This window comes from Pygocentrus nattereri, chromosome 25, assembly GCF_015220715.1.
Source record: "Pygocentrus nattereri isolate fPygNat1 chromosome 25, fPygNat1.pri, whole genome shotgun sequence".
Taxonomy (NCBI): domain Eukaryota; kingdom Metazoa; phylum Chordata; class Actinopteri; order Characiformes; family Serrasalmidae; genus Pygocentrus; species Pygocentrus nattereri.
This window is the reverse complement of record NC_051235.1, coordinates 3,754,887-3,780,435: the sequence shown is the minus strand read 5'-3', so window position 1 is coordinate 3,780,435 and position 25,549 is coordinate 3,754,887. Positions and strand designations below refer to the sequence as shown.

Genomic DNA, 25,549 nt, shown 5'->3' with positions numbered 1-25,549 from the left:
GAAGAGATGTCAGACAGACAACTTGCAACGCTCCAGACCTAACTAGTTCTCATAATAAACAAACCATATGCAAAGACATGTTTTGCATATGAAAAATGCAGATATCTTGGGCAGATAAATGCCATCAGGTTTGAAGTCACTGAATGTTGGCTAATTGGACTGCTCAGTAAGGACAGTGATCCAAGATTGTATCATTCCCAGCTAAAACAACAACATAGACCAGCATATGTTGTGTTTTGGATGCTGCCAGACAACCACCAGACAAGATCTAGACCAGCATAAATCAGATTAGACCAGCATGAAATGCTTCCTGGTCTGTGCTTTTTTTCAGCAGGATAGTTCATGAGAAGTCTGAAGTAGCGAGATACATTGTGCAGACACTGTAGGAAATCTGTCTAAATTTCACAGTAATGAATAGTATTAGTGTTTACACTAAGGCTTTATCCAACTTTCTCCAAACCAAACTCTATGTACCGCCTATCTGTTGTGTGTAGTTTAGAAACAAATATTTAAAACATTCAAAGTAAAGCTTCACTTTTTAGCGACATCATACAGATAATCTAAATTTCTGCTGATAATTCCGGGTTGGGCGCTTGCGTGAACCAATATAAAAGTCTTAAGAACTGTTGGGATGATCGGTGCTCTCTAGCAGATCTCTCGATTGATATAGCCCTTCTTATTTTGCATTTGGAAAGGAGACCATCGCAGTTATCAGAATACCAAGGCTAATGTTCCGATAGCAGCACTGATTTTTTTTTATGCATGGAAGTTATTTTCTACAATAAAACCCAGTAAATGCAAATTAAAAACGCTTACTTGAAAGCATGTACATTACACTCTTAGCAAGTTTTTCAGCATAACTTTACATTTACATTTATGGCGTTTGGCTGACGCTCTTATCCAGAGCGACTTACAATTAGATCATTTTTACATAGGTAGGCCAAGGTGGTGTTGGGACTCTTGCCCAAGGACTCTTATTGGTATAGTGCAGGGTGTTTTGCCCAGGTGGGGATTGAACCCCAGTCTATAGTGTAGAAGGCAGAGGTGTTAACCGCTACACTATCCCAACCACTTTAAATGTGCATTTATGTTTTCAAATGGTTACTTCACGGTTCCATATATAGAAACTGCCTTTACCAAAGAAGGTTAATAGTGTTAAGTGAACTGCTACATAAAATCCTCCTTACTCCATATGAACACCAATATAGAGCATTCACTCCATCTTATATGGCTGTCTTCATTTGTGTTCACTGTAGCTGCACATTCCAAGCCTTTCATCACATCACATCACATTTCTCATTACAAGAGTTGGAAGGAAAGCATAATTGCTGTGGTTGAAGGCAGTGTACAGCAGTTCTTAGCCAAGCAGCTGAACTAGCAGCTACCTCTGCTGTTTTAATGTGTACCAGCATTATGTGATTATTAGGCAGCTATGCTACAAAGCACATATGAATCAGTTTAACTTCATATCATCAGACAAATGTCATGTCAAAGTCTGATGAAGTTACAGCCAAAATATAAATTGTAAGCAACACTGTGTACTTTGTTTAGTGATGATGTTACCTCCTTGTCTGGAACATAAATTTACAACATATTTGTTATACAGAGCCAGTTCATCTACCGACACAACTGTCTGATAATGTTCTCACCATCTCTGTGGATGTAAACATGCCTGTTGACCTCCATCTGCTGTTATATGTAAGCATACCTGGAGACAAATGACTGTGAATAAGAGTGAAAGTGGAAAATGAGGAAATGTTTATAGAACACGGTCAGTACTTTATTGAACTTCTTCACTGTTTCTTTGGTCAAATTTTCCAGCTGTTAGAGTTGCAGTAAATACTATCATGCACATTTAAAACACTTGGTGCCATTAAAACTCTCAAGTCATATGATATTCAGGACATTTAGCAGCAACATCTGTAGATTTCCATGGGCTAATTCAGTGTCAGTGCCATCCTAGGAGAATCACACCATGACTCAGTATGGCAGTCAGACTGCTTTCTAATGTCCTCATAGGAAAAGAAATAGTGGAAAAGTTCAGCAAGAATTCAAATTTACACACATTTCCACTTTTCCCAAATTTCACAAAGTTCATCATCCACTAACAAAGTCAGTGGTCATTGATATCTTTTCCATAAATACCTGCCAAAAACTGCTCGCAAACCATGCCCAGGTCTTTATTAAGGTCACTCAGACTTCTGTAATATTAAAAATGAACAAAAGTGCAGTGTGTAGTTGAAACCTGTGGGCAGCCATTTAGACAACCTGTGTAAATTCTACCTGTTAATTTTAAACTGAATATCGCTGCTGTCAGAACAAAAACCTTGTATTTCCATTTTTGTCGTTTTTCAGTTTTTGACGTACTTTGACGTACCTGTTGCCCTTTACACTGTATGTAAATTTCATGATGAACGGACTACAAGAAATGACCTAAAATGACTTGGATAGACGTCTGGTAGCACTGACTTACATTAAAAGTAAAGGTGTTTTCCTTCTCCTGTAAATTTACCATTTTCGAGATATGAGGTTATATAGCAATATATATTTTTTTTAAAAAATAAATAAAAACAAGTTTTTTAGCAGTTTCATTTTAAATGTATACAGTAAGGCCTAACATTGACAAGTCTTCATGACCTGGATGAGGAGAAAAACTATTTAATGGAAAGATCTGGATGACTGTTGACGTCTAGAGGTTTTACCTCTTTATAAACGTATAAATTAAATTTGGACACCAAATGTGGTGGCTGACCACCTAGACCTCGGCTAAGGGGACATTTGTGGGAATTTTACTGCAAGAGGAAAATTTATTATAAAAGTTTTGTGTAATGTATTTCAGTCTGGTTGCGCGGTGGAAACTAAACATAAACTAACCACATTCCAGAGGCAGAAAAAAACTGCATGTAAGCATAGACAAAAGAAGTGGGTGAGAGGTGTGTGGAGTGCATCTACAGCGGAGGGCTGAGCTGGGTAAACTCCACTGAGGTTAAAGCGCTGCTCCTGTGGCTGCTCAGAGCTTCCGTCCGTATTATCATTGTGTACTGATACTGCAAAAGTGGAGAAAAAAGACAGTGAAGGCTCAAATTTGACTTTTACACGAAGACTACTGTGAATATTTGGCAGTAAAAAGTGGAACGATTATTGATACACATATCGCTCTTGACAGAAGAAAACCTCTCCATAAAGGTACTTTTAATGTAAGTCAATGGAAGCAGAATTTTGTCCAAGTCGTTTTTGGGCCGTTTCTTTTGTTCCATTCATCATTAAGTTTACATACAGTGTAAAGGGCAACATGCTTTTTCAAATTCTGTTATGAATTCTGTTATCAAAAATGTTACACTGCAGAATATCGTCTGTAGATTTTTCTTATACAAAAAATAGTTCTGTCCTTAATAAATGTTAAATTTACTAAACATACCTCAGAATCTCCAGGATGTCTTTTTCTGTGGTTACAAACTTGCATTAATCCTGAAACCACAGAGAGAGTTTAATCAAGATAGCAGAAATCAAAGCTGATGGTAAGGCCTCGTCCACCACACGCATACCCAGGGAAATAAACATAATAAGCATTTACTTCCCAGCATAGCGGCTGAAAAATCAATAGAAGCTGATTGGGATATTTTACTACTGTATAATAATTGTGCACTTATACTGGCTATAAGTATAAGAGCATGGAACAATAAACTCACCGATGGCCACAGCCAGGAGAATGCAGCACGACATAGCAGACATGATGACCAGCAATGGCGTCTCATGACGTGTCCATTGGTGCGTCTGTTGTGTTGAGTGAGGTGGGGGATTGGTTGGTTCTATAAAACAAAATAAAAAATTACACCTTATCAAAAGTTACCAGTTCACTTTGGGTAAATAAAATATTACTGACAGGAGTTCTGAAATCTGGGTGTTCACTATTAAATTAGTGCAGGGCGATTCAAAAAGATTCATCCGATTTCAAAGCGCCGTATTTTTACAGCCATGAGGCGCCGAGGAACCAATCACAATCCAACTGTAAGAGGGGGTCACAGAGTTTCTGACTGCTTCCTTCATTCTGAGAGGAGAAGAGACCCCTCAGCAGAAAGCGCTCTGCGTTCTCCACGTCATATAAGACTTATAAGGCTGAGGGATACAATGTTGATCTCCTACTGCAATAGCTTAGCTTTAGGCCAGAGTGCCCCTTTAATGCAGATACAGTGTGAAACAATTTACATTCAATTTTGCAAGAAGGGTTTTATATAATGAGTATATATAGAGATACAGGTAAAGGTCAACTTACCCATGATGTACAGCCTGATGCCCTTTCTGAACATTAGATCACCTGTTTCCACACAGTAGAATATTCCCAATTCATTCTTTGTTATATTCTGAATGGCCAACTGAAGCTTTTCCTGTAAGGAGTACTTCACTTTGAAAGAGTGATTGTAGAAATAGGGACTTGAGTTTCTATAAAATGACCGTAAGATGGGTTTCGGTGGACTTGGATACTGCTGTAAGAACCAGTAAATCTCTTTTACAGCCAGAAGGTCACAGTTTAAGGACACATTTTGTCCCAAGTCAACCAGCATGTCTGTTGAACTATGAGCTGGTTGAAACCACACAAAGAGACCTGGGGAGAAAACAGACACAAATAAATATCAGCAATTCCAAACCGAATGTGAATAAAAATAAACAGTAGTTTTTTCTGTTCATTGTTGTGGCAAAAGTCCGACATAACATGACTGGATTTCTTTTTTGAACTGACCAGCCCACTGTAGTCCATTTGTTGACTAATGTCCTTGTACAGTATAGTCTATTCATCCCCCTTAACCCGACTTCATGAAATCAAGTGTGATGAATAAAAGCAGCAATATTCTGATCAAAATTATTACAGGAGTCACAAAAAAATCAAGATGTATCTGGTTCACAGGCTTTAAATTATATCGCTGTTGTCCGGAAGAAAACCTTGTATCTCCAAAATGGTAACTTTACAGGAGAAGGGAAAAACATACTTTACTTTTAATGTAAGTCAATGGAACCAGAAGTATTTTCAAGTCATTTTGGGCCGGTTGTTTTGGTCCATTCACCACGAGATTTACACACAATGTAAAGGACAACAGACATTTTCAAATGATCTCAAAAACTGAAAAACAACAGAAATGGAAAAACGAGGTTTTCTTCCAACAGCAGCGATATTTTAAATATTTAAAAACATTTTATTTTGAAAAACAGCAGCTGGTAACGTTTTGCTGGAGGCTTCTTCGGATAAGTGTCCTCTTATGTGTCCTCTTGCTGCCTTGCATCATAGTCATTGCAGTGGAGAGCTTTGCGGTAAAATCGCACCATGCAGCAAAAAAGTTCAGTAGATTCTTCTTTCATGCAAATGAGTCTAGCTGCTCATCGTGTAAATAAGGCGAGATTGGCCTTCGTCATAAATGCCACAAACATTAAACTCGCACTTGCGGTAGAAAAGGACAACGATGAATCAATCTTCTGTAAATCTACAACTTTTTTCACATTGATGAAAATTCTTTCTTTGACCTCAAGCTGAAGTGGGCGTAATTGGCCTTGCTGTCTCAAGATGGGTGGGATGGTCTCCTCTCTACCACTTTCACTCAAGACGATCCTAGCCAATGGGGCTGGATTTGGCTAACATAACGTTAGCTGCACTTCACGTGTCGCAGAAGAAGCACATGCTAGTCTTCACACTCCCAGCTTGACATTTTCAATTCAGATTAGAGACGCTTTCATATGTGGCACTGAAATACGATCCGTATCCGATCTACGTAAATGTAAATGTAAGTGAAGCTCTGTTCTTTTGCTCACGCAGGTCGGTTTAGGAGCTGTTTAGACTGAAGTCAAATACAGATCACATTTAAAAGATATTGATTTGGTGAGGAAATCAGATTTTGTTACTTGCAGTGTGAATGTAGCCTCAGACTGGGTAAAAAAACAGTGAAAAAGTTGACTGTATGAAGCTGAAGTCATAAATGCTTCGTATCTGGGAAAAAGTCACGTACACTGTAAATATAGGATACAGGCCCTTTACATAAGTATAAAGACATTTTGTAAAACAGATTTTAAAACCCTGAACCTTACCTACATTTTTTGTATAAGGTTTTGTTATTTTGGCCTTTGGCTCTAAGACAAAATGTTTGGACACCCCTGCTCTAAAGTCTAGCTCACCCCTAAGAGATGAAAGCAACTACTGCTCACATGAGCACTTACGTAATCAAGTCTTTAACTAGTTGTGAAACAGCAGTCGGGTTGCTTTTCACACTGATCAGACGAGTTCTGCTTTTCATCAAACATGAATGTTGGGAGGAGGTGGATCCCAGTAGCCTGTAAAGCCTATGAAGTGCATACAGAACTGGATTCAACACATTTTCAAAGCCTTCACCAAGACTGAAGGTAAGGCAGGTAAACCTAGCTTCATTAAATGAAGCTCAAAAAGAGAACAAGGTGATGAAACTTGACCCGGTTTTATTCCTTTTTGTCTCAGATTGTGATGAAAAGGTCGAATCGTTCAGCCTTTATGTTCTCCAGTGCGCTTGCTACTCCGCTTGAGGTGAAGGTAGAGTCTTCATTGGAAAGCAGCAGCACTGTCACTTCCGTGAAAAGATGAAAGAAGGAAAAATTAAGTTGTACTCACAAACATAGAGTTCCACAGTTTTCATGTTGCTGTGAGGTAGAGATAAGGACTGTGTCTTTAAGGGCAAACTGGCCGATTCTGCTTCTGATAAAAAACAGATCTGTTGCCAAGTTTCAAAGGCAGGAGTGAATCTTTAAAGAACGTGGGTCAGTTTTTACTTCCCCTATAACACCTAGCTTGGTGTCACCCCTCACAGGCTGTGCGCAGGAAATGCTTCAGCAAAGGTTTAATACAAGTTAAAGACAAAAGTTCTTTGATTTTTTTGCGGAAAGAAAAAGGATAACATTTGGTGAAGGTGCAACACCGGTCGAGTTATATCATTATGCTTGGTAGTGTACTTACATATCGTTTGAGACGCTGTGCAGAAAGGTAAATAAAAACACGATGCAATGATGTGCAAATCATGTAAACCATATTGTTGAAGGAAAATAGTACAAAGACAACCAACCAAATGCTGAAACTGAGAAATTTTATTGTTTTTAGAAAAATATTTGCACATTTTGAATTTGATGCCAGCAACATGTTCCAAAAAGTAGGAACAGGGACAGGTTTACCGCTGTGTTCCATCACCTCTTCTTTAAACAACACTCTGTAAGCGTTTGGGAACTGACGAGACTCTGCTGTACTTTTGAAAGTGCTTTCTGTTCTTGTTTGATAAAGGATTACAGCTGCTCATCAGTTTCAGAGTCTCCTTTATCATGCTTTTCATTTCATAATATGCCAAATGTTTTCAGTGGTGACCGCAGGCAGATCAGTTTAGCACCCGGACTCTTTTAATACGGAGCAGTGCTGCTGTAATACATGCAGAATGTGGTTTGACATCGTCTTGCTGAAATAATCAAGGCCTTCCCTGAAAAAGACGTCGTCTGGATGGCAGCAGATGTTGCCAAAACATGTAAATATAGTTCAGCATTAATGGCGCCATCACAGATGAGCACGTCACCCATGCCATGTGCGCTAATGCCCCCCTAAACTATCATGAATACTGGCTTTTGGACTGTGCACTGATAACAAGCTGAGTGGTCTTCAGCCCGGAGGACACAGTGTCCATAATTAAAATGAAAATAAAAAGAAAAGAAGTTCAAATGTTGATTCGTCGGACCGCAGGACAATTTTCCACTTCCCCTCAGTCTATTTTAAATGAGCTCCGGCCCAGAGAAGGTGGCAGCGTTTCTGGATCCTGTTTATATTTGGGTTCTTCTTTGTGTTTTAGAGTTTATGGATGCAGTGATGAACTGTGTTCACAGACAGTGGTTTTCAGACGTGTTTCTGAGCCCATGCAGTGATTTCCACTACAGAATCATGTCTGTGTTTAATGCAGTGCAGCCTGAGGGCCCAAAGATCACGGCCAGCAGATACTGGTTTTCAGCCTCGTCCCTCACAGACAGAGATTTCTCCAGATTCTCTAAGTCTTTTAATGATAATATATATCGTAGACGATGAAAAGCAGAAGCTCTTTGCTGTTTTATATTGAAAAACGTTCTTCTTGAACTGTTGCTCTATTTGATGGTGCAGTCTTTCACAGAGCGGTAAACCCTCCTCATCTCTACTTCTGAAAGACTCCACCTCTCTGAGATTGGTCACATTACATAGCAGTATGTTTGTATTATTGAGTGGTTTGAGCTGAACTACAAATCAGGTATTATTCAGTCACTGTGAGACAACAAAGAGATCTTGTCTAGCTTTGATTTGAGAGACAACAGATCCAGACTAACCGGATACCAGCTGCAGTCGAGCGTAAACACTAATTCATGTTAACCCAACAGGAAATTCAGCTTTTAGAAGATGAGCAACACAAGCTTCTGCCAACCACAGTGCAGCAGCTGTTCTGCTTTTATATCTACAGCAACAAGAGCGGGCACCTCACGCTGCCGGCTGACCTGCGCTGTTCAAGGTTCGTTCATTTTCTATCAAGTGAATCTCTTTCTGCATCGAGTTAATGGCCAGTCTGGAGCTGGAATTTGTGCTGTTGTTTTTACTCTCTGGCCCTGATTATAAATCAGTCTGAGTTACAATAAAAATTACAGGACACAGCATTTTTTGCAGTTTATCAAACTGAAACTTTTAAACTGTCTCCTCAAAATACAGAGCATGTTTACAACTTTTCAAAGCGTGCAGTATTGACTCTGCTTTGCCTTTGTTCGGTGTATTTTAGGCAGATCTTTCGTGATCATATTTCCACTAAAGTTAACTCACGTGCAGAGAAGGGCGATATGGCAAAAACGGAACACTGTGATAGGTTTTCTCATACAATTTCTCACAATGTGGGACAATATTTTTATTTAAATATACATAAATACCCTCTGTGGTCTGTGTTTATACATTAAATATAACTATATACTCACTGGCCACTTTATTAGGCAGGTGGTCGAGACAACTTGCTGAAGTGCAGGCCGAGCATCAGAACGAGGAAGAAAGGGGACTTAAGGGGCTTTGAACGTGGCGTGGTTGTTGGTGCCAGACGGGCTGGTCTGAGTATTTCAGAAACTGCTGATCTGCTGGGATTTTCACGCACAACCATCTCTAGGATTCACAGAGAACGGTCAGAAAAAGAGGAAAAGATGATAGAAACAGGAACTGAAATAACCAACCAAAGTCTCTGAGGAACGTTTCCAACACCTTGTTGAAAGTGTGCCACGAAGAATTAAGGCAGTTCTGAAGGCAAAAGGGGTCCAACCTTTTACTAGTAAGGTGTACCTACTAAAGTGGCCAGTGAGTATAAATACTAAATGCATACTGTTCTGTACTCAGCCCAATTCAACAGGACTGACCAGGCTCTCTTTGTAATCTCACATGCAGTTGGGAAGTGTTTTTGAGTTCTGATGATACTCACAAAGCATACTGTGACACGTTTTCATGTAATTTATCACGATAACAATAAATATTGTCAGATTGCCCAGCCCTACTGGGAATTTAATGATCTGTAAATTCATTTTATATCTTAAATGAATAGGCTTTACATTGTGCTGCCATACTATGTCATGAATACCAGGGGTAGGACAATACAATCAGCCCAGATTTGGTCATTTCACCATCATTTCAACAAAAAATCCATATAATGAAGAACGATAAAGTTTAATGCATGCTTTCAGGTTCTTGCCAGGAGCTAGCAGGTGTTAAGTGGTGCTGACTGAGAACTTTGGTGTGCAAACAAGAACATCCATTTTCACACAGTCACAGCTTTGCATTACAATATCACAAAGCATTAGATCCCTATAAAATAGTATATAGTATAAAAACACTGCAGAGTAGCACAAAGCTTCTTCAATATTCAGCAAAAACATAAGAATTCAGAATTTAAAGTTGAGCTATCATCGCACTGGACGATCTCTACAAGTCGGCCAAGATTATCTTCTTACTACAGTAACCCTCGACGTTTATAGCATGTCACTGCCGTCGGATCAAAACCTCGTACCTCCAAAACGGTCACTTTACAGAGGAGGGAAAAAACCTACTTAACTTTTAATGTAAGTCAATGAAACCAGAGTTTTTACAGTCATTGTGGGCCATTTCTTTTAGTCCATTCATCATGAAATCTGCAGACAACGTAAAGAACAACAGATGTTTTCAAATTATGTCAAAAACTGGAAAACTGGAGATACGAGGTTTTCTTCCAACAGCAGAGATATATATCCATGCGGCCAGTTCTTTGGTTTAGATCAGAGTCTGCAGTCCTCAAACGGCAAACGTGTCCGGCCTTAGTTCTTGTCTGCAACAGCAAAAACTCTGAAGAACATGAAGAAGATCCATGACATCTTGTTAAGACTGTAACCTTCTAGTAAAAACTGAATCCAATGCGAGTTTAATTCATACATTTCTACACAAGTATGTCATTTCACAGCTACATTTGATGACGTATAGCAAAAAATGAACACAGTAACTGCAGGTTACTGAGGGTTAATCTGCCATATTAAAAAGTTTCTAGCCTACATTTTAGAAAAGAGGTAAAAGCTCTTCAGAACACGGCTCCCGTGTGTTGGTGGGGGAACTCAGAGACGAATACAAACTACTGAACAGGTCGGTCTCAATGAGTCACTTAGATACAAGATAACATTCAGGGATGCCCCTGAAAAGAGCACTGAGATGCGACAGTCACAGCTCAACACAGTCATGTTTTACTTGGTGAGATGTTGAGGTTGGGCTCGTCCATCCAAGCTTCATTAAGCATTAAGGAAATTGGCTTAGTGCTGTTATCTTTATTAGGAAAGGCAGCCTCAGATACCTTCATGCAGATTCTTCACTGTATGATGTGATATAATATATAGTTTAGTATAATATACATCTTGCTAAATTTGACAAGACTGTCTCGGAGCGTTTTGAATTTTAAGCAATATAAGCGACTGGGTTTTCATTGTTTTTGGTTAATATGCCTAAAAGCATTCTAGCACTAGAACCTATCAGCGCTAGACAGTAGAACAAAACAGCAACCTTAAAGCAGAAGGAAAAACATTCCTAACTTTTAATGTAATTTAATGTAAAACTGATCTGATTTGAAGCAATTCTGGCGCATTTCTATTGGTCCAATCACCGTGACATTTTCACATGATCTAAAGGATAGCTGACGGGTTCGAATTACGTATAAAAATTAAATCGATAAAAATCGACAAAAATGAAGAAATTTTTAAAACATTTTCTTTGGACGTTATTTGAAAATAACTGTTGCCCTTTACGTTATATGTACATTTCATGATTAATGAACCAAACGGCCCAAAATGACTTGGAAAGACATCTGGTTCCATTGACTTACATTAAAAGTACAGGAGGTTTTTTCCTTCTTCTGTAAAGTTTGAGATACAAGGTTTTGTTCCAACAGTAGTGAAATAAAACTTGAATAAGTTTAATCAGCCAATCAACCAGTCAATCTAACAACTACAGTGAGGGAATGCACAATATTTCGGACACATAACTAAATCAACACATTTGAAAATGATTTCAAATTCTATCATTTTAATTCTTCAAGTGATCAGAAATGCACTGAAATTTGAGTATTTTGTTACATTACATCCAAATAAACAAATGATAAACAATCTGAAAAGTGGACACATTGTCTTCATAGGAACTCTTACACATAAAGAATGAGAGGCATGAGTTAGAGATTGCATTGGGTCAACACCTCGTGTATCAGTATCAGGCTAGTATCAGCAGAAATCGCAGGATGTCATTATATTAAGGTGCTCATCCTAAGTGCTTGACTGTTGTCGCTCAGTTTAAACAGCTCATTTTAAGTTTAAAGAAAAAGCATCTGATTGGTGTCAGTACTGGACGAAACTCAAGGTTTAAATATACATTAAGTGCACAAACGTAATACGACCATTTACAGTGCATCCGGAAAGTATTCACAGCGCTTCACTTTTTCCACATTTTGTTTTGTTACAGCCTTATTCCAAATTTAATTATATTAATCTTTTTCCTCAAAATTCTACACAAAATACCCCATTGTGACCATGTGAAAAAAGTTTTCTCGAGAGTTTTGAAAATGTATTAAAATTAAAAAACAAAGAAATCATATTTACATAAGTATTCACAGCCTTTGCCATGAAGCTCAAAATTGAGCTCAGGTGCATCCTGTTTCCACTGATCATCCTTGAGATGTTTCTACAGCTTAAATGGAGTCCACCTGTGGTTGATTGGACATGATTTGGAAAGGCACACACCTGTCTATATAAGGTCCCACAGTTGACTGCATGTCAGAGCGCAAACACCAAGCATGAAGTCAAAGGAATTGTCTGTAGACCTCCGAGACAAAATTGTCTCGAGGCACAAATCTGGGGAAGGATACAGAAAAATTACTGCTGCGTTGAAGGTCCCAATGAGCACAGTGGCCTCCATCATTCGTAAATGGAAGAAGTTCGGAACCACCAGGACTCTTCCTAGAGCTGGCCGGCCGTCTAAATTGAGCGATCGGGGGAGAAGGGCCTTGGTCAGGGAGGTGACCAAGAACCCAATGATCACTCTGTCAGAGCTCCAGCGTTCCTCCGTGGAGAGAGGAGAACCTTGCAGAAGGACAACCATCTCTGCAGCAATCCACCAATCAGGCCTGTATGGCAGAGTGGCCAGGCGAAAGCCACTCCTTAGTAAAAGGCACAAGGCAGCCCGTCTGGAATTTGCAAAAAGGCACCTGAAGGACTCTCAGACCATGAGAAACAAAATTCTCTGGTCTGATGAGACAAAGATTGAACTCTTTGGTGTGAATGCCAGGCGTCATGTTTGGAGGAAACCAGGCACTGCTCATCACGAGGCCAATACCATCCCTACAGTCAAGCATGGTGGTGGCAGCATCATGCTATGGGGATGTTTCTCAGCAGCAGGAACTGGCAGACTAGTCAGGATAGAGGGAAAGATGAATGCCGCAATGTACAGAGACATCCTGGATAAAAACCTGCTCCAGAGCGCTCTTGACCTCAGACTGGGGCGACGGTTCATTTTTCAGCAGGACAACGATCCGAAGCACACAGCCAAGATCTCAAAGCAGTGGCTTCAGGACCACTCTGTGAATGTCCTGGAGTGGCCCAGCCAGAGCCCAGACTTGAATCCGATTGAACATCTCTGGAGAGATCTGAAAATGGCTGTGCACAGACGTCTCCCATCCAACCTGATGGAGCTTCAGAGGTACTGCAAAGAAGAATGGGCAAAACTGCCTAAAGATAGGTGTGCCAAGCTTGTGGCATCATATTCAAAAAGACTTGAGGCTGTAGTTGCTGCCAAAGGTGGTTCTACAAAGTATTAAGCAAAGGCTGTGAATACTTATGTAAATATGATTTCTTTGTTTTTTAATTTTAATAAATTTTCAAAACTCTCGAGAAAACGTTTTTCACATGGTCACAATGGGGTATTTTGTGTAGAATTTAGAGGAAAAAGATTAATTTAATTCAATTTGGAATAAGGCTGTAACAAAACAAAATGTGGAAAAAGTGAAGCGCTGTGAATACTTTCCGGATGCACTGTACTGAATTCCTGCAGTTACTGATGGTCATGTAACCAGGACACTGCAGTGCCTCACACCAGATTAATGTCGCTATCAAGGTTCAAGAAATCCAGAGACCTGGATTTTAGACGGCCACAAACAAATGAAAACAATAAAATGTGCAAACCTCTTTTTGCCATTTCTTTTTTCAAACATCTGCGCAAATATCCTGCTGAAATTAAAAATGAAATGCCTTCATTTGCAATTTCGTTTTTCACATGAGCGCGAGCCGTTTGTGACAAACTTGTGGCTTTTCTTCATGAAACACAGAATACGAGTCAAAACTCTCCCCCCCCCCCCCCCCCCCCCCCCTATAAGCTATGCTTTCGATAGCGCAGGTTCGTCTGTCGAGCTTAAGCGCACAGCAGAGAGCATCCCAGCAGAAGCGCAAAGAACAGTGAAACTCGGTCTGGTCTTCTTCTGACGTCGCCGTTTCTTGAGTTACTGTCTGTTGGTGTGACTGGACGATCTGTTAAACACACACAAACAAAAAACAAGACGCAGAACATTTTCACAAACTGGTGAAAGAAACGGTGAATTGGAGTCAAGTCGCCACAGTGCTGACTCATTTCCTTACAGGGAAGTCAAAGTCATCTGTCTGTGGTAACTGACCGCACAATTGGAGAAGCAGCAGACAGAAAAACATGAACTCTTGTGAAAGAGGCCATGGAAACGTTTACAGATATATACACTTGAAAAACATGTTAGGGTTGCAGTTTATTCAGATTTAAAAGTTATTCTTGAGCCTCGATTTACAAATATTGGTTTTCAATTATCTAGAATTCCAAGCACCACAGAAGCGTGTAGAGTCATGTGTGAAGGCTGAGGCCATATTTTGAGGTAAAAACATGTTTTTTTTCTGCAATCATCTAAACAAATATATGAATTAAAAGACACAATCTCTAATGGTCTCTCCAGAATGTGTTCTTCAGGACGTGTATTGCTGGAGAAGCAGAGCGTGACCCTTACAGATCATCTCATGCAACTCATTTCTCCCAATTCTTGAATTCAGTGAAATCGATGAATATGAGGTGCTTCAGAATAAGATTTTAAAAGACACGCCCGACACGCTCGATCCAGTGTGGGATGAGTTTGACTGTGGTGTTGATGTTGTCCGTACAGCTGGAGGAGGTTCAGACTGAGACCTTGTAGAACTACATAATAAACTTTATGCTCATTTAAACCGTTTACAGCTCACTGCACTGATCTGTAACGATTTACAAGAGAAATCAATCATTTTGAAATGGGATGAATCTTTTGAAATGGGATGAATCACTCCGTATTTTGTTATTGTCCAGCCCATCACAGTCACTGTAAACTAAACTTATTAGATTCTTTGGGCTCTCTGGAGAACCACAGAAAAAAATAAATAAATAAAGCACAAATAGAGCAAAGAGAGGCTGCTGCTTATTATACAGCAAAACTAATGATTGGCTACTGCAGATATGGATCAAAATTTACTGAGCCTAGTCGAGTTTTGTTGAACCGGCGCTGCTTTCCAAAGTCTTGGCTGCATTTCTCGGCCGCTCCAAAGTGAAGGGCCCTTCGTATACAGCCAAAAATGCAGCCTACGTTCGGAGTGATTTCAAGGGTGCATTTCCTTTCAGGCCTTTGATTACTCTGGTGACGTCACCAGGACTGTTCCATTTGTGTGTGACCAACAGGCTACTAAGGAGGAGCCTTCATAGGACAGTCCTACCGAGGACCTGCACCACCTCAGCTACAGCCAAGGCTCTGGAACGCAGCTCTTGAGTAAGAAGTTCATGTGACTGGTGAGTACTGAAGAAGGCTGATGGTGAGAAAGTGTCCAAATTCACGTGTACTCTGACTTAAACTAAAGAGCTCATTCATGCTCAGCACTAGATCAGTGAGGGAGCAGGGATCCATTCATAGCCATGTGTCGCTATAACACAGGGGGCCAAGGAAAATCACACTAGTGGGGCTGTACTAGAAGGGCTGGAGTGTTTCTTTAGCATAACCATTTCACCACTGAACACAATCTACAACCTCTGTTAATCATTCACAGCAGGAGCGACCTTTCAGACTACAAACCTAATGTTTGAAGACAACTCATACACACCTTTGACAGTCAGCTGTACTTTGTTTTTGGCGTCGACGTTAGGAAGGAAGCAAGTGTACGTTCCTCCATCACTCTTCCTCACATCGCGGAGTTTGATGGAGAAGTTTCCCTTTGTCCACTCAGCTGGAAAACTGTCCACTCTGTTTTTGTAGGATGTGGCCTGCTCATCAAAATTCACGCTGCTGTCCACGATGTCGAAAACAGTGATGGTGTCTCCAAATCTCCAGAACACAGTGCCTTTAACCAGCAGGGCCTCATGACTGTTTGAACACGGTAAGATGACAGTGTCTCCTACAACGGCTTGAACATCCTGCAAGGACACTGAGAGAGAGAGAGAGAGAGAGAGAGAGAGAGAGAGAGAGAGAGAGAGAGAGAGAGAGAGAGAGAGAGAGAGAGAGAGAGTGAGAGAGAGAGAGAGAGAGACCATAAAACTGTAAGTGTCCAGGCACAGTCTGGCTTTTAGTTCTCCGTGTGCTGCTTATTTCTTAGTGAAACCTCAGTGAAGCTCTAGTCCGTTAAATCTTTATTTATTTGTTTGTAAAACGTGCTCACCTTTCTGTATCAGCAGCAGGAACACTAAGGGCAAACAGCATCTGACGAAGAAGTCAGAAAGTCAGTCATTCATTCAAAACAATCTGTGAACTATACTGTGGTTCCTGTCGTGCCACGGCACGCTCAGGTCCTCCTGCTTGTAGAAACAGGTTCTGAATAGGCTGACAATGTCATTTTGAGGAAAACATGTAAACATCTCCTGTATGTTGTTCAGTAGGGCTGGTAGTGATGATAACACACACACACACACACCTTCTAAGCTGCTTCTCCTTCTGGGTTGCAGAGAGATGATGACACTATTAATATTGACTACGGCAGCATCTGTAAACTGGAGCCAAAGTTGGGCCACTCCTAGTCATGGGATCATACTGTGTACCTATGCAAAACTAGATTAGCTGCGTTTCTCCTGGTTTTAAACCGCCCTCAGGCATCAAAGCCTGACAGGATAATCATTACGCAACTGCTTTCACAACCGCATTTCAAAAGGTCTTACTCCAGTGGCGGCCCAGCCAAGGCCGCTGAAACTCCTGGACGCTCGATTAGTGGCTCAACTTCCTTACTCAGTTCAGTGGATGGGCAGCATTCCTCACAATGCAGTCTAAGGTACTGAAGGACAGACTGAATCCCAGTCTTCACACTGGGGTCATCAGCAGCACACCATGCCCAAACAACTGTGAGGGCAATCTGAACCAATCAGATTCACTCTTTCTATACCAATAGTTTGGCTGTGGGAAAAAAGCAGCTCAAACTTCATAGGAAAAGCCAACATATGAAAACAACTGGGACAAGCAAGAAAAACCCCTGGAAAATCCAGGGAACTTGGACAGGTGGCAAACCTACTTAAAGCTGCTGTTTACCCATAACTGAGAAACGAGTCAGCACAGTTTGGTGAGCATTCCAGCCAAACCTGGCTTCATCTGAGGAGCTTAATGATGTATGTGGGAGCTGACAAGTGCAGGAATCCGGCCCTCCAGCTCTGGAATTCCCACCTGACGCATAACGTTAAGGTTAAGGTGTCCAGCTGGTTATGGTGGATATACAAAGGAAAACACTTAAGTAGCCCAATATGGATATTTTAAACAGTGTCGGGTTACCTGGACCTGATTTTCAGGGGTCAGTAGGTTAGGTGGTCTTGTTTGGGCTGCTGGAAGTAAACAGCTATTTTAGTAGCTAAGTTAGCTAACTAACTAAGACTAGCCAGCCAACCTACATTTCGGATGTTGTGACCACCAAACTGTCCGTTTGTCAAGGAAGTAATATCTGTAATATGGGGTTAAATGTAAATCCTGGCTTGCTGTGTCTCAGGATAGTTAGCTAGCCGAGCTCAGCTACATTGCCGATATTTATCCTGAGGTTTTTGGGACTTCTGGTTAGCTCCATTAGCTTCGCTGAGGAGGAATTCCCCCAAAACAAGGTCTGATAAATACAGACAGACCTGTAACCACACGAGAACCTTGCTTTTCTACCTCACACAGAAGGCTTACCTGATTTTTCCCATTTCATATATCTGTTTAAACACTTTATGAGGAATAAAATAACAAAAAAATCCTTTGGTGGTCAAATGCTTACTCTCTAGAGCTGAGCAGCGCATGCGCGAATATCTACGGAAGCGTACGTAACAGAAAAATGAGAGAAATTCAAATAAAAAACTCAGAAGGTTCTTTTTTTTGGCATTTTTTGTCATTAATAAATTAATAAATTATGATTTATTTATAATATTTTCTTTCTTTTTCCAGAGCTGCTCCTGGCTGCCCATTTTGGGTGATGGACCACTCTCATCCTAGGAATGTTCTACGGCTGGTCCAGCACCACAGAACCAGCCCACCTGATTCACCCAAACAGTGTCATATTTGAGTTAAAACACATTTAACACACTCGTGTCCAGAACTGTGCAGCAGCAGATGCGCTACAGTCTATAACTGTAACGTTAGTGGACCTCAAAGGGTGGACGGAGCTCATGAAGTGGACAGAGAGGGAAATACAAAATAAAAGTCTCTAATAAGGTGGACGGTCGGTGTATGGAAATTATAGAGCAGCAGGACGGAGAGCGCCTTTGCTCGAGAACCGTCGCCTAAAGATTGTACTGAGTATTCATGTCTCCAGGGCTGAACTCAAGTGGACAGACAGACAGATGCCAGTGTCCTTGTTGGTCCTAACCACTGATACCCGTTCCTAGACGCCTTATTGTCCACTGATCTCTATCTGAGGGGATACGTCTGCGCGTCCGCCATGTTGGAGTGGTCAAGAACTGATGTGAACAGATTCATTTGTATTGAGAGACGAAGAGTCTTGGGATTGAATCAGCCACAACTTCCTTTAATCTCACACACTTTAGCAAATATATATATATATATATATATATATATATTTTGTGTGTGTGTGTGTGTGTGTGTGTGTGTGTGTGAATCACTCCTAATCTGAATATACATAAAATAATCCCCCAAAACACTAAGAAGGATGAAGCTGAAGTTGGCTTCCTATTCGCCAGGTTCGATTTAGTTTTTAGCTCTTACTTAAAGTGAGTTTTATAAGAATTACTTTTAGTACAGTTCTGTTAAATGTTATTTGAGTTAGCACCCTGGGCCTGGCCTGAGAGAGGTTTTCCAGTGGAGGTCTTCAATCAGCAAAATAAACAGGATGGAATTAACATTCCTCCTAGCCGTACCACTTCCGATCTGCTAAATTATAACTACCACGTTGATAAGATTTCGGGGTGGATGACGCCATCATCTACCTTCTGCATGGAGCTCTTTCTCACTTGGAGAAGCCTGGGGGCACTGTGAGAATCATGTTCTTTGATTTCTCCAGTGCTTTCAACACCATACAGCCTGGGCTCCTGAAGGACAAGCTGGAACAGGCAGGGGTGGACCATCACCTAACACACTGGATCCTGGACTACCTCGTGAGGACAAGGGACTGTGTGTCCGACATGGTGGTCTGTAACACAGGGGCCCCACAGGGGACGGTGTCAGCACCGTTCCTCTTCACCCTCTACGCTGCAGACTTCATGTACAACTCCCCACCTGCCGCCTACAGAAGTTTTCTGATGACTCAGCGATCGTCGGCCGCACCACAAATGAGGACAACGGAGAGTACAGAGAACTGATTCAGGACTTTGTGGACTGCTGTCTGCGGAATCACCTACACTGGGCAGTTCCTTCAGTGACCGGCCAAGTGTGTGAAGGAGTGCTATCGCAGGTCCTTCCTTCCTGCTGCTGTGAGACTATTCAACCAGCACTGCTCCCAGTAGACCACACACACACACACACAATATACACACATACAATATACACACACACACACATAGTATGTGTGTATATTGTAAGAACTTTGGTTCCACCCACCACTTGCCTCTGACTGTTCTGGACACACATAATCCCAGTCTAGCAACTCATGAGGAACAGAAAGGGAAAATTACAAAGAGGTTCAGCGGCATGAAGCTCTTCTGCGTCATTGGTAGGACAAACATTAGATTTTTTGTCTGTGTGTTTGGCATTTCTTAAGCAGGAATCTATAGCACTCAAATGACACTTGAAAGGGAAGAAAGTCTTTATGGTTTCTGTGGGGCTGGTAAAAGTTTTACTTAAATAAAACTTTGATTTTACTTATTAGGTCTTTCTTAGTGCTGTTGTCTCACAGCAAGAAGGGTCTGGGTTTGATTCCCTTTCTGAGTGGAGTTTGCCTGTTCTCCCCGTGTTTGTGCGGGTTTCCTCCCACGGTCGGGCCAATTGGAGATACTAAGATACTCCAAGGTGCGTGAGAATGTGTATGTCTGTGTCTGCTCTGTGAAGGACTGGCGCCCTCTCCAGGATGAGAGAGGACTCTGGCCATGCGCTCTCGGCCATTTTTTTGATCCCTTTTGCTTCACTTTCATCCAGAAGCGTCACATCTCATTAGTCAATTGACTCCTCTTGTGTGTATATATACCCTGTGTTTGCACATGTTCACTGTGAAGTCTTGTTCGGTCTACCTGCAGTTTGTATTTCTGATTGGTTTTTTTCTGGTATTTTGATCTTTTGCTTTGTTTGTTCCTGACCAGTCTCTTGGATTTGCCCCTTTGGATCTGTTAGCTATTGTGACCGGCTTTTCTGGTTTTCTGACCCTCTGCTTGTTATGATCTACTCCGAATCTGCTATTAAACCTGCACTTGACTCCTTACCATTAGGTTTCTATTGCTGAGGTTGACGGACAAGATCATATAAAAAGTAATGGAGTTCATAAAGAAAGTACTTACACTCTCTTGGTGCTGCATTAGAATGGTGAATATTACTGGTGATGGTAAAATTATTTATAGTAATAAATAAATTAATTATTTGCATGGGTAATAAACAATCATGTTTGAGGTTAGATGGTTTTGCATGTTGAACATTAAACATGCAACAGCAGATTCCTAACGTAACCTGTCGTTAGTCCGACTGATTGGTAGTTTAGCTTATACCTTTTACAGTCAGATGCACTCTTGTTTGAGTGTTGATAGAGAGGACGAAGCAGTTGTACGTTCCTCCATCCGTCTTCTTCACACGGCTGAGTTTGATGGAGAAGTTTCCTTTAGTCCACTCGTCTGGAAAGCTGTCAACTCGGCCTCTGAACGGCGCATCCTGTTCATCCAACGATGCTCTGCTGTCGACGATGTCGTACACGGTGCCGCTGTCTCTGAATCTCCAGAATACGGTGACTTTATTTGGCAGCTCTTTTCCACTGCTAAGGCATGGCAAGATGACGGTGTCGCACACAAAACCTTCAATCTCCAGCAGGGAAACTGAAACAGATACCAAAACACACCAAATCAAAGGTGTCCAGGCACCGTCTGGCTTTTAGTTCTCCATGTGAAACCTCAGTGAAGCTCTAGTCCGTTAAATCTTTGTTTATTTGTTTGTAAAATGTGCTCACCTTTCTGTATCAGCAGCAGGAACACTAAGGGCAAACAGCATCTGACGAAGAAGTCAGAAAGTCAGTCATTCTTTTAAAACAATCTGTGAACTATACTGTGGTTCCTGTCATGCCACGGCACGCTCAGGTCCTCCTGCTGGTAGAAACAGGTTCTGAATAGGCTGACGATGATGTCATTTTGAGGAAAACATGTAAACATCTCCTGTATGTTGTTCAGTAGGGCTGGTAGTGATGATAACACACACACACACACCTTCTAAGCTGCTTCTCCTTCTGGGTTGCGGAGAGATGATGCCACTATTAATATTTACTAAGGCAGCATCTGTTAACTGGAGCCAAAGTTGGGCCACTCCTAGTCATGGGATCATACTGTGTACCTATGCAAAACTAGCTTAGCTGCGTTTCTCCTGGTTTTAAACCGCCCTCAGGCAAATATTAGCCTTATTGTTGTTCATATTACTCTTTTAAGATTTATTAAAGAAAGCTTATGTTTAGCATTGAAAGCTTAATGGTCATATTGTCCAATTCTAAGAGCTAAGAGTCAGCACATAAGACTGTGTGCTGACTAACGGTGGAATACACAAGGACGTCAGATAACAGGAAATACCTCAAAGTTGATAGTAGTAGACACTGGGACTAGCACACCACACATGTGGTTCATCTGGTCAGATCAGCAGAGCCATTGTCTGGAAAACAGGGGGAGTTGATAAACACAGGGAATACCTTAAGCTGACCTTGCAGACGCAGTCACGTCTGAGCACATCCTTAAACTTTTATGGTATAGATTGGTGAGCTGGGCTAACGCACACATTGGAGGCTTGATGGAATCTACTGATATCTTGGGTAAGGGAGGAGCGGCCATGCGACTATAAAAAGGGAGTCAGATGAGAAGCGGTCAGAGCTTACTTGGGAGATGCATGATGCATGTTCTCTGTTTGTAAGCTCTCCAGAATTCTGTAATAAAACCGTTTGTTTCACTTCAGTCTGATCTACTCGTCTCATTTGTTTTGCATCAACGAACACGCAGGACTGGTTTCGTCCACAATAATCATAACGCAACTGCTTTCACAACCGCATTTCAAAAGGTCTTACTCCAGTGACGGCCCAGCCAAGGCCGCTGAAACTCCTGGACGCTCGATCAGTGGCTCAACTTCCTTACTCAGTTCAGTGGATGGGCAGCATTCCTCACAATGCAGTCTGAGGTACTGAGTAGCCCAATATGGATATTTTAAACAGTGTCGGGTTACCTGGACCTGATTTTCAGGGGTCAGTAGGTTAGGTGGTCTTGTTTGGGCTGCTGGAAGTAAACAGCTATTTTAGTAGCTAAGCTAGCTAACTAACTAAGACTAGCCAGCCAACGCCCAAGCTACATTTCGGGTTGTTGTGACCACCAAACTGGCCGTTCGTCAAGGAAGTAATATCTGTAATATGGGGTTAAATGTAAATCCTGGCTTGCTGTGTCTCAGGATAGTTAGCTAGCCGAGCTCAGATACATTGCCGATATTTATCCTGAGGTTTTTTGGAATTCTGGTTAGCTCCGTTAGCTTCGCTGAGGAGGAATTCCCCCAAAACAAGGCCTGATAAATACAGACAGACCTGTAACCACACGAGAACCTTGCTTTTCTACGTCACACAGAAGGCTTACCTGATTTTTCCCATTTCATATATCTGTTTAAACACTTTATGAGGAATAAAATAACAAAAAAATCCTTTGGTGGTCAAATTCTTACTCTCTGGAGCTGAGCGGCGCATGCGCGAATATCTACGGAAGTGTACGTAACAGAAAAATGAGAGAAATTCAAATAAAAAACTCGGAAGGATAATTTTTTTTGGCATTTTTTATCATTAATAAATTAATAAATTATGATTTATTTATAATATTTTCTTTCTTTTTCCAGAGCTGCTTCTGGCTGCCTATTTTGGGTGATGGACCACTCTTATCCTAGGAATGTTCTACGGCTGGTCCAGCACCACAGAACCAGCCCACCCGATTCACCCAAACAGTGTCATATTTGAGTTAAAACACATTTAACACACTCGTGTCCAGAACTGTGCAGCAGCAGATGCGCTACAGTCTATAACTGTAACGTTAGTGGACCTCAAAAGGTGGACGGAGCTCATGAAGTGGACAGAGAGGGAAATACAAAATAAAAGTCTCTAATAAAGTGGACGGTCGGTGTATGGAAAGAATAGAGCAGCAGAACGGAGAGCGCCTTTGCTCGAGAACCGTCCACTGATCTCTATCTGAGGGGATACGTCTGCGCGTCCGCCATGTTGGCGCGGTCAAGATCTGCTTGTGAACAGATTCATTTGTATTGAGAGACGAAGAGTCTTGGGATTGAATCAGCCACAACTTCCTTTAATCTCACATACTTTATTCCACTCTAATGTGGAACCAAAATTGCTCAAGGGGCCTTTTTAAACTTCCATAAAAAAATCTGTGCACTCATACTGTCTTTCTGTGTTTAAAGGGGAAGTTAGGATGTAAACAGAGGCGTTCAGAACGGAAAGGTTTGGTGTAAAGTGCTCTGTTCTTGAGAAACAGTCAGAATGATTCAGAACGGTGGTGATAGGAACCAGACGTCTAAGGATTAGGCTGCTTTTACACATGCCACTTTAACTGCTTGAAACTTAAGTGAAACTATCCTGCAACTTACTTGAAACTCAGCCACAACATTGAGTCTCAACTTCAGGAGACAGCCCATCAGAATGTTGATAATGCATCGTGTGATCATGTCAAACAACATTGTTTCAAATGATGGATTCCACTGAGTCAACAAAAATGCTTGGATGACCATTTATATCCAGGAATGGAGGTTAAAGTTTCCTGGACAGGCAAGCAAAACCTGGACAATCCAGGGAAATCCTGATCAGGTAGTAACCCAACTTAAAGCTACACATATATTGTTAGGGTTAAGATATCCACCTGATAATGGCTAGTGTGAGTATACATAGGAAAAATAGTCAAACATGGATATTAACTGTACACTGTAGGTACATTAAGCTGATTTCCAGGTGTCAGAAGATGTTCTCATTTGGCCTGCTGCTGGTGTCAGCTAACTAACTAGCTACAGATGTTCTTCACAGACTCGTTAGCTACAATTGAGATGGGTGACCAACTAATTGGTTATTTGAAGGAAATTGAGTATAATGTATTTAGGTATTGTCGGGACCAAAGAGCTCCCCTTCCTTCGCTCCGAAGTTCCCTAAGATGTGGAAAAACATTAGTAATTAATTAAAGTTAAATCAAAGTTTTGGTTTTAATTTAATCTGTTCTCTCAGATGAAAAACCAAACTTCAGCCACAGGTTCGGCTCGAAGGAAGAAAAGCCACCTTTATTAGTTCCAATGTGACTAAATGATGCCCGAAAGCCAAAATGTGCAAACAATACAAACACATTACATCTTATACCCAAAGATGAGCAACCATATCACCCCTCCCGGGTGTGAGATCATCGCTCCACCTATAGTGGAGCCACCTTCTAGTTTTCTTAGGAAGCCTTATTTCTCACCCAACTCAAGATGTTTTTAATGATGTTCTCTGCCTTGTTTTATCAGGCCTCCCTGTCCTCCCTGTGTCCGTTGTTTGTAACACTTTCCTATCAATTTAGTTCAAAGACCAGTTCTTACCAACCCTTATCAGCTAGCCTTCCCATTCCCAGCTAACTTCTACTGTAAAGGCAGTTTCTCACTCTTTGTGACCTTCGATTTGTTTTTCCTACCACAAAGGCTCCTTTCATTACACTGCCCTGCTTTGTGTCTGGAATAGAGTTCACGTTTTCCCAAATATGGAAATATCGGTCCTGCTTTTCCTGGTCCCTGTCTGCCCGTCTCATTTAATGCTTATAGGCCTGTCTGTCTCAGTTTAGTCTTTATAACGTGTCTTTAATCATTTCTAAGTTAATGATTATTATAAAACTTTTATTAAAAGGTGATTTAAGGACATATTTCTTCAAAAACCCTGACAATATGTTTTATTATATCTAGTTAACTAACGTTAACTAAATTTGCATCAGTTATTGTGTTCTGTTGTGAATTCTAGTCACCTCTGTTAGCTCTGCTGTGGGGAATGGCCAAAACAACGCCTGATAACTGTAGGTCTTAATCCAGAAAGTGTCTCACAACATGATGCTTACCTCCTTTTATCAATGTTCGTTTGAATATCTTATAATAAATAAACAAAATATAAACCCTGAGGTCACCAAATCTGCTCTTATTAGACTGTTAAAAGGCAGATCAAATAAAGCCAGATACTGGATTATCAGCCAAAAATAAATCCTAAAGGTATACATTTTTTTGTTTTTTTATACAACCCCATTTCCAAAAAAGTTGGGACACTGTGCAGAATGTAAACAAAAATAGGATGCAATGATGTGCAAATCATGTAAATCATATTTTTAAAGGAAAATTCTACAAAGACAACATATCAAATGTCAAAA

The 25,549-nt window shown here is 41.0% G+C and overlaps 2 protein-coding genes and 2 long non-coding RNA genes across 9 annotated transcripts; 2 read left to right on the top strand and 2 right to left on the bottom strand.

The window, feature by feature from the left end:
- Positions 1-1,777: 1,777 nt before the first annotated feature.
- On the bottom strand, positions 1,778-6,807 carry LOC108416087. Of its 3 annotated transcripts, XM_037534655.1 has the most exons (6): positions 6,626-6,807; positions 4,274-4,603; positions 3,690-3,809; positions 3,419-3,468; positions 2,146-2,201; positions 1,778-2,004 (listed from the first exon to the last, which is right to left on the bottom strand). In XM_037534655.1, the coding sequence occupies exons 1-5, from the start codon at positions 6,648-6,650 to the stop codon at positions 2,190-2,192; spliced, it is 537 nt and encodes a 178-aa protein (XP_037390552.1). In that variant the 5' UTR covers positions 6,651-6,807; the 3' UTR covers positions 1,778-2,004; positions 2,146-2,189. The 3 variants fall into 3 exon arrangements, with proteins under 3 accessions (XP_037390552.1, XP_037390551.1, XP_037390550.1); XM_037534654.1 differs by having other exon boundaries at positions 1,778-2,201; XM_037534653.1 differs by lacking the exons at positions 1,778-2,004; positions 2,146-2,201 and adding an exon at positions 2,566-3,047.
- LOC108416089 lies at positions 6,262-19,067 on the top strand. 3 transcript variants are annotated; one of them, XR_005129663.1, is made up of 5 exons: positions 6,262-6,384; positions 8,392-8,519; positions 15,254-15,361; positions 15,822-15,942; positions 17,958-19,067. It is a non-coding gene; the product is annotated as an uncharacterized LOC108416089 (long non-coding RNA). The 3 variants fall into 3 exon arrangements; XR_005129664.1 differs by lacking the exon at positions 6,262-6,384 and adding an exon at positions 8,237-8,264; XR_005129662.1 differs by lacking the exon at positions 6,262-6,384 and having other exon boundaries at positions 8,219-8,519.
- LOC108416352 (CD276 antigen homolog) lies at positions 13,903-22,859 on the bottom strand. 2 transcript variants are annotated; one of them, XM_017689341.2, is made up of 5 exons: positions 22,757-22,859; positions 21,112-21,152; positions 20,660-20,980; positions 16,222-16,262; positions 15,903-15,990 (listed from the first exon to the last, which is right to left on the bottom strand). In XM_017689341.2, exons 1-4 carry the CDS (start codon positions 22,768-22,770, stop codon positions 16,246-16,248), a joined length of 393 nt encoding a protein of 130 aa, XP_017544830.1. In that variant the 5' UTR covers positions 22,771-22,859; the 3' UTR covers positions 15,903-15,990; positions 16,222-16,245. The 2 variants fall into 2 exon arrangements, with proteins under 2 accessions (XP_037390553.1, XP_017544830.1); XM_037534656.1 differs by lacking the exons at positions 20,660-20,980; positions 21,112-21,152; positions 22,757-22,859 and adding exons at positions 13,903-14,058; positions 17,706-17,830 and having other exon boundaries at positions 15,670-15,990.
- Positions 19,158-25,311, top strand: LOC119262464. Its single transcript, XR_005129667.1, has 2 exons — positions 19,158-19,677; positions 23,010-25,311. It is a non-coding gene; the product is annotated as an uncharacterized LOC119262464 (long non-coding RNA).
- Positions 25,312-25,549: the final 238 nt, after the last annotated feature.

Coding starts and splice junctions, on each gene's coding strand:
- LOC108416087 (XM_037534653.1), bottom strand. CDS start 6,650: ATGAAAACTGTGGAACTCTATGTTT. Junction 4,604..6,625: donor AACTGTGGAACTCTATGTTT/GTGAGTACAACT, acceptor TTTTCTCCCCAG/GTCTCTTTGTGTGGTTTCAA. Junction 3,810..4,273: donor CATCAGGCTGTACATCATGG/GTAAGTTGACCT, acceptor TTTGTTTTATAG/AACCAACCAATCCCCCACCT.
- LOC108416352 (XM_037534656.1), bottom strand. CDS start 17,812: ATGCGCTGCTCAGCTCTAGAGAGTAAGCATTTGACCACCAAAGGATTT. Junction 15,991..16,221: donor CCTGCTGCTGATACAGAAAG/GTGAGCACGTTT, acceptor TCTCTCTCTCAG/TGTCCTTGCAGGATGTTCAA. Junction 14,059..15,669: donor AGTACAGCTGACTGTCAAAG/GTGTGTATGAGT, acceptor TGTGTTTAACAG/ATCGTCCAGTCACACCAACA.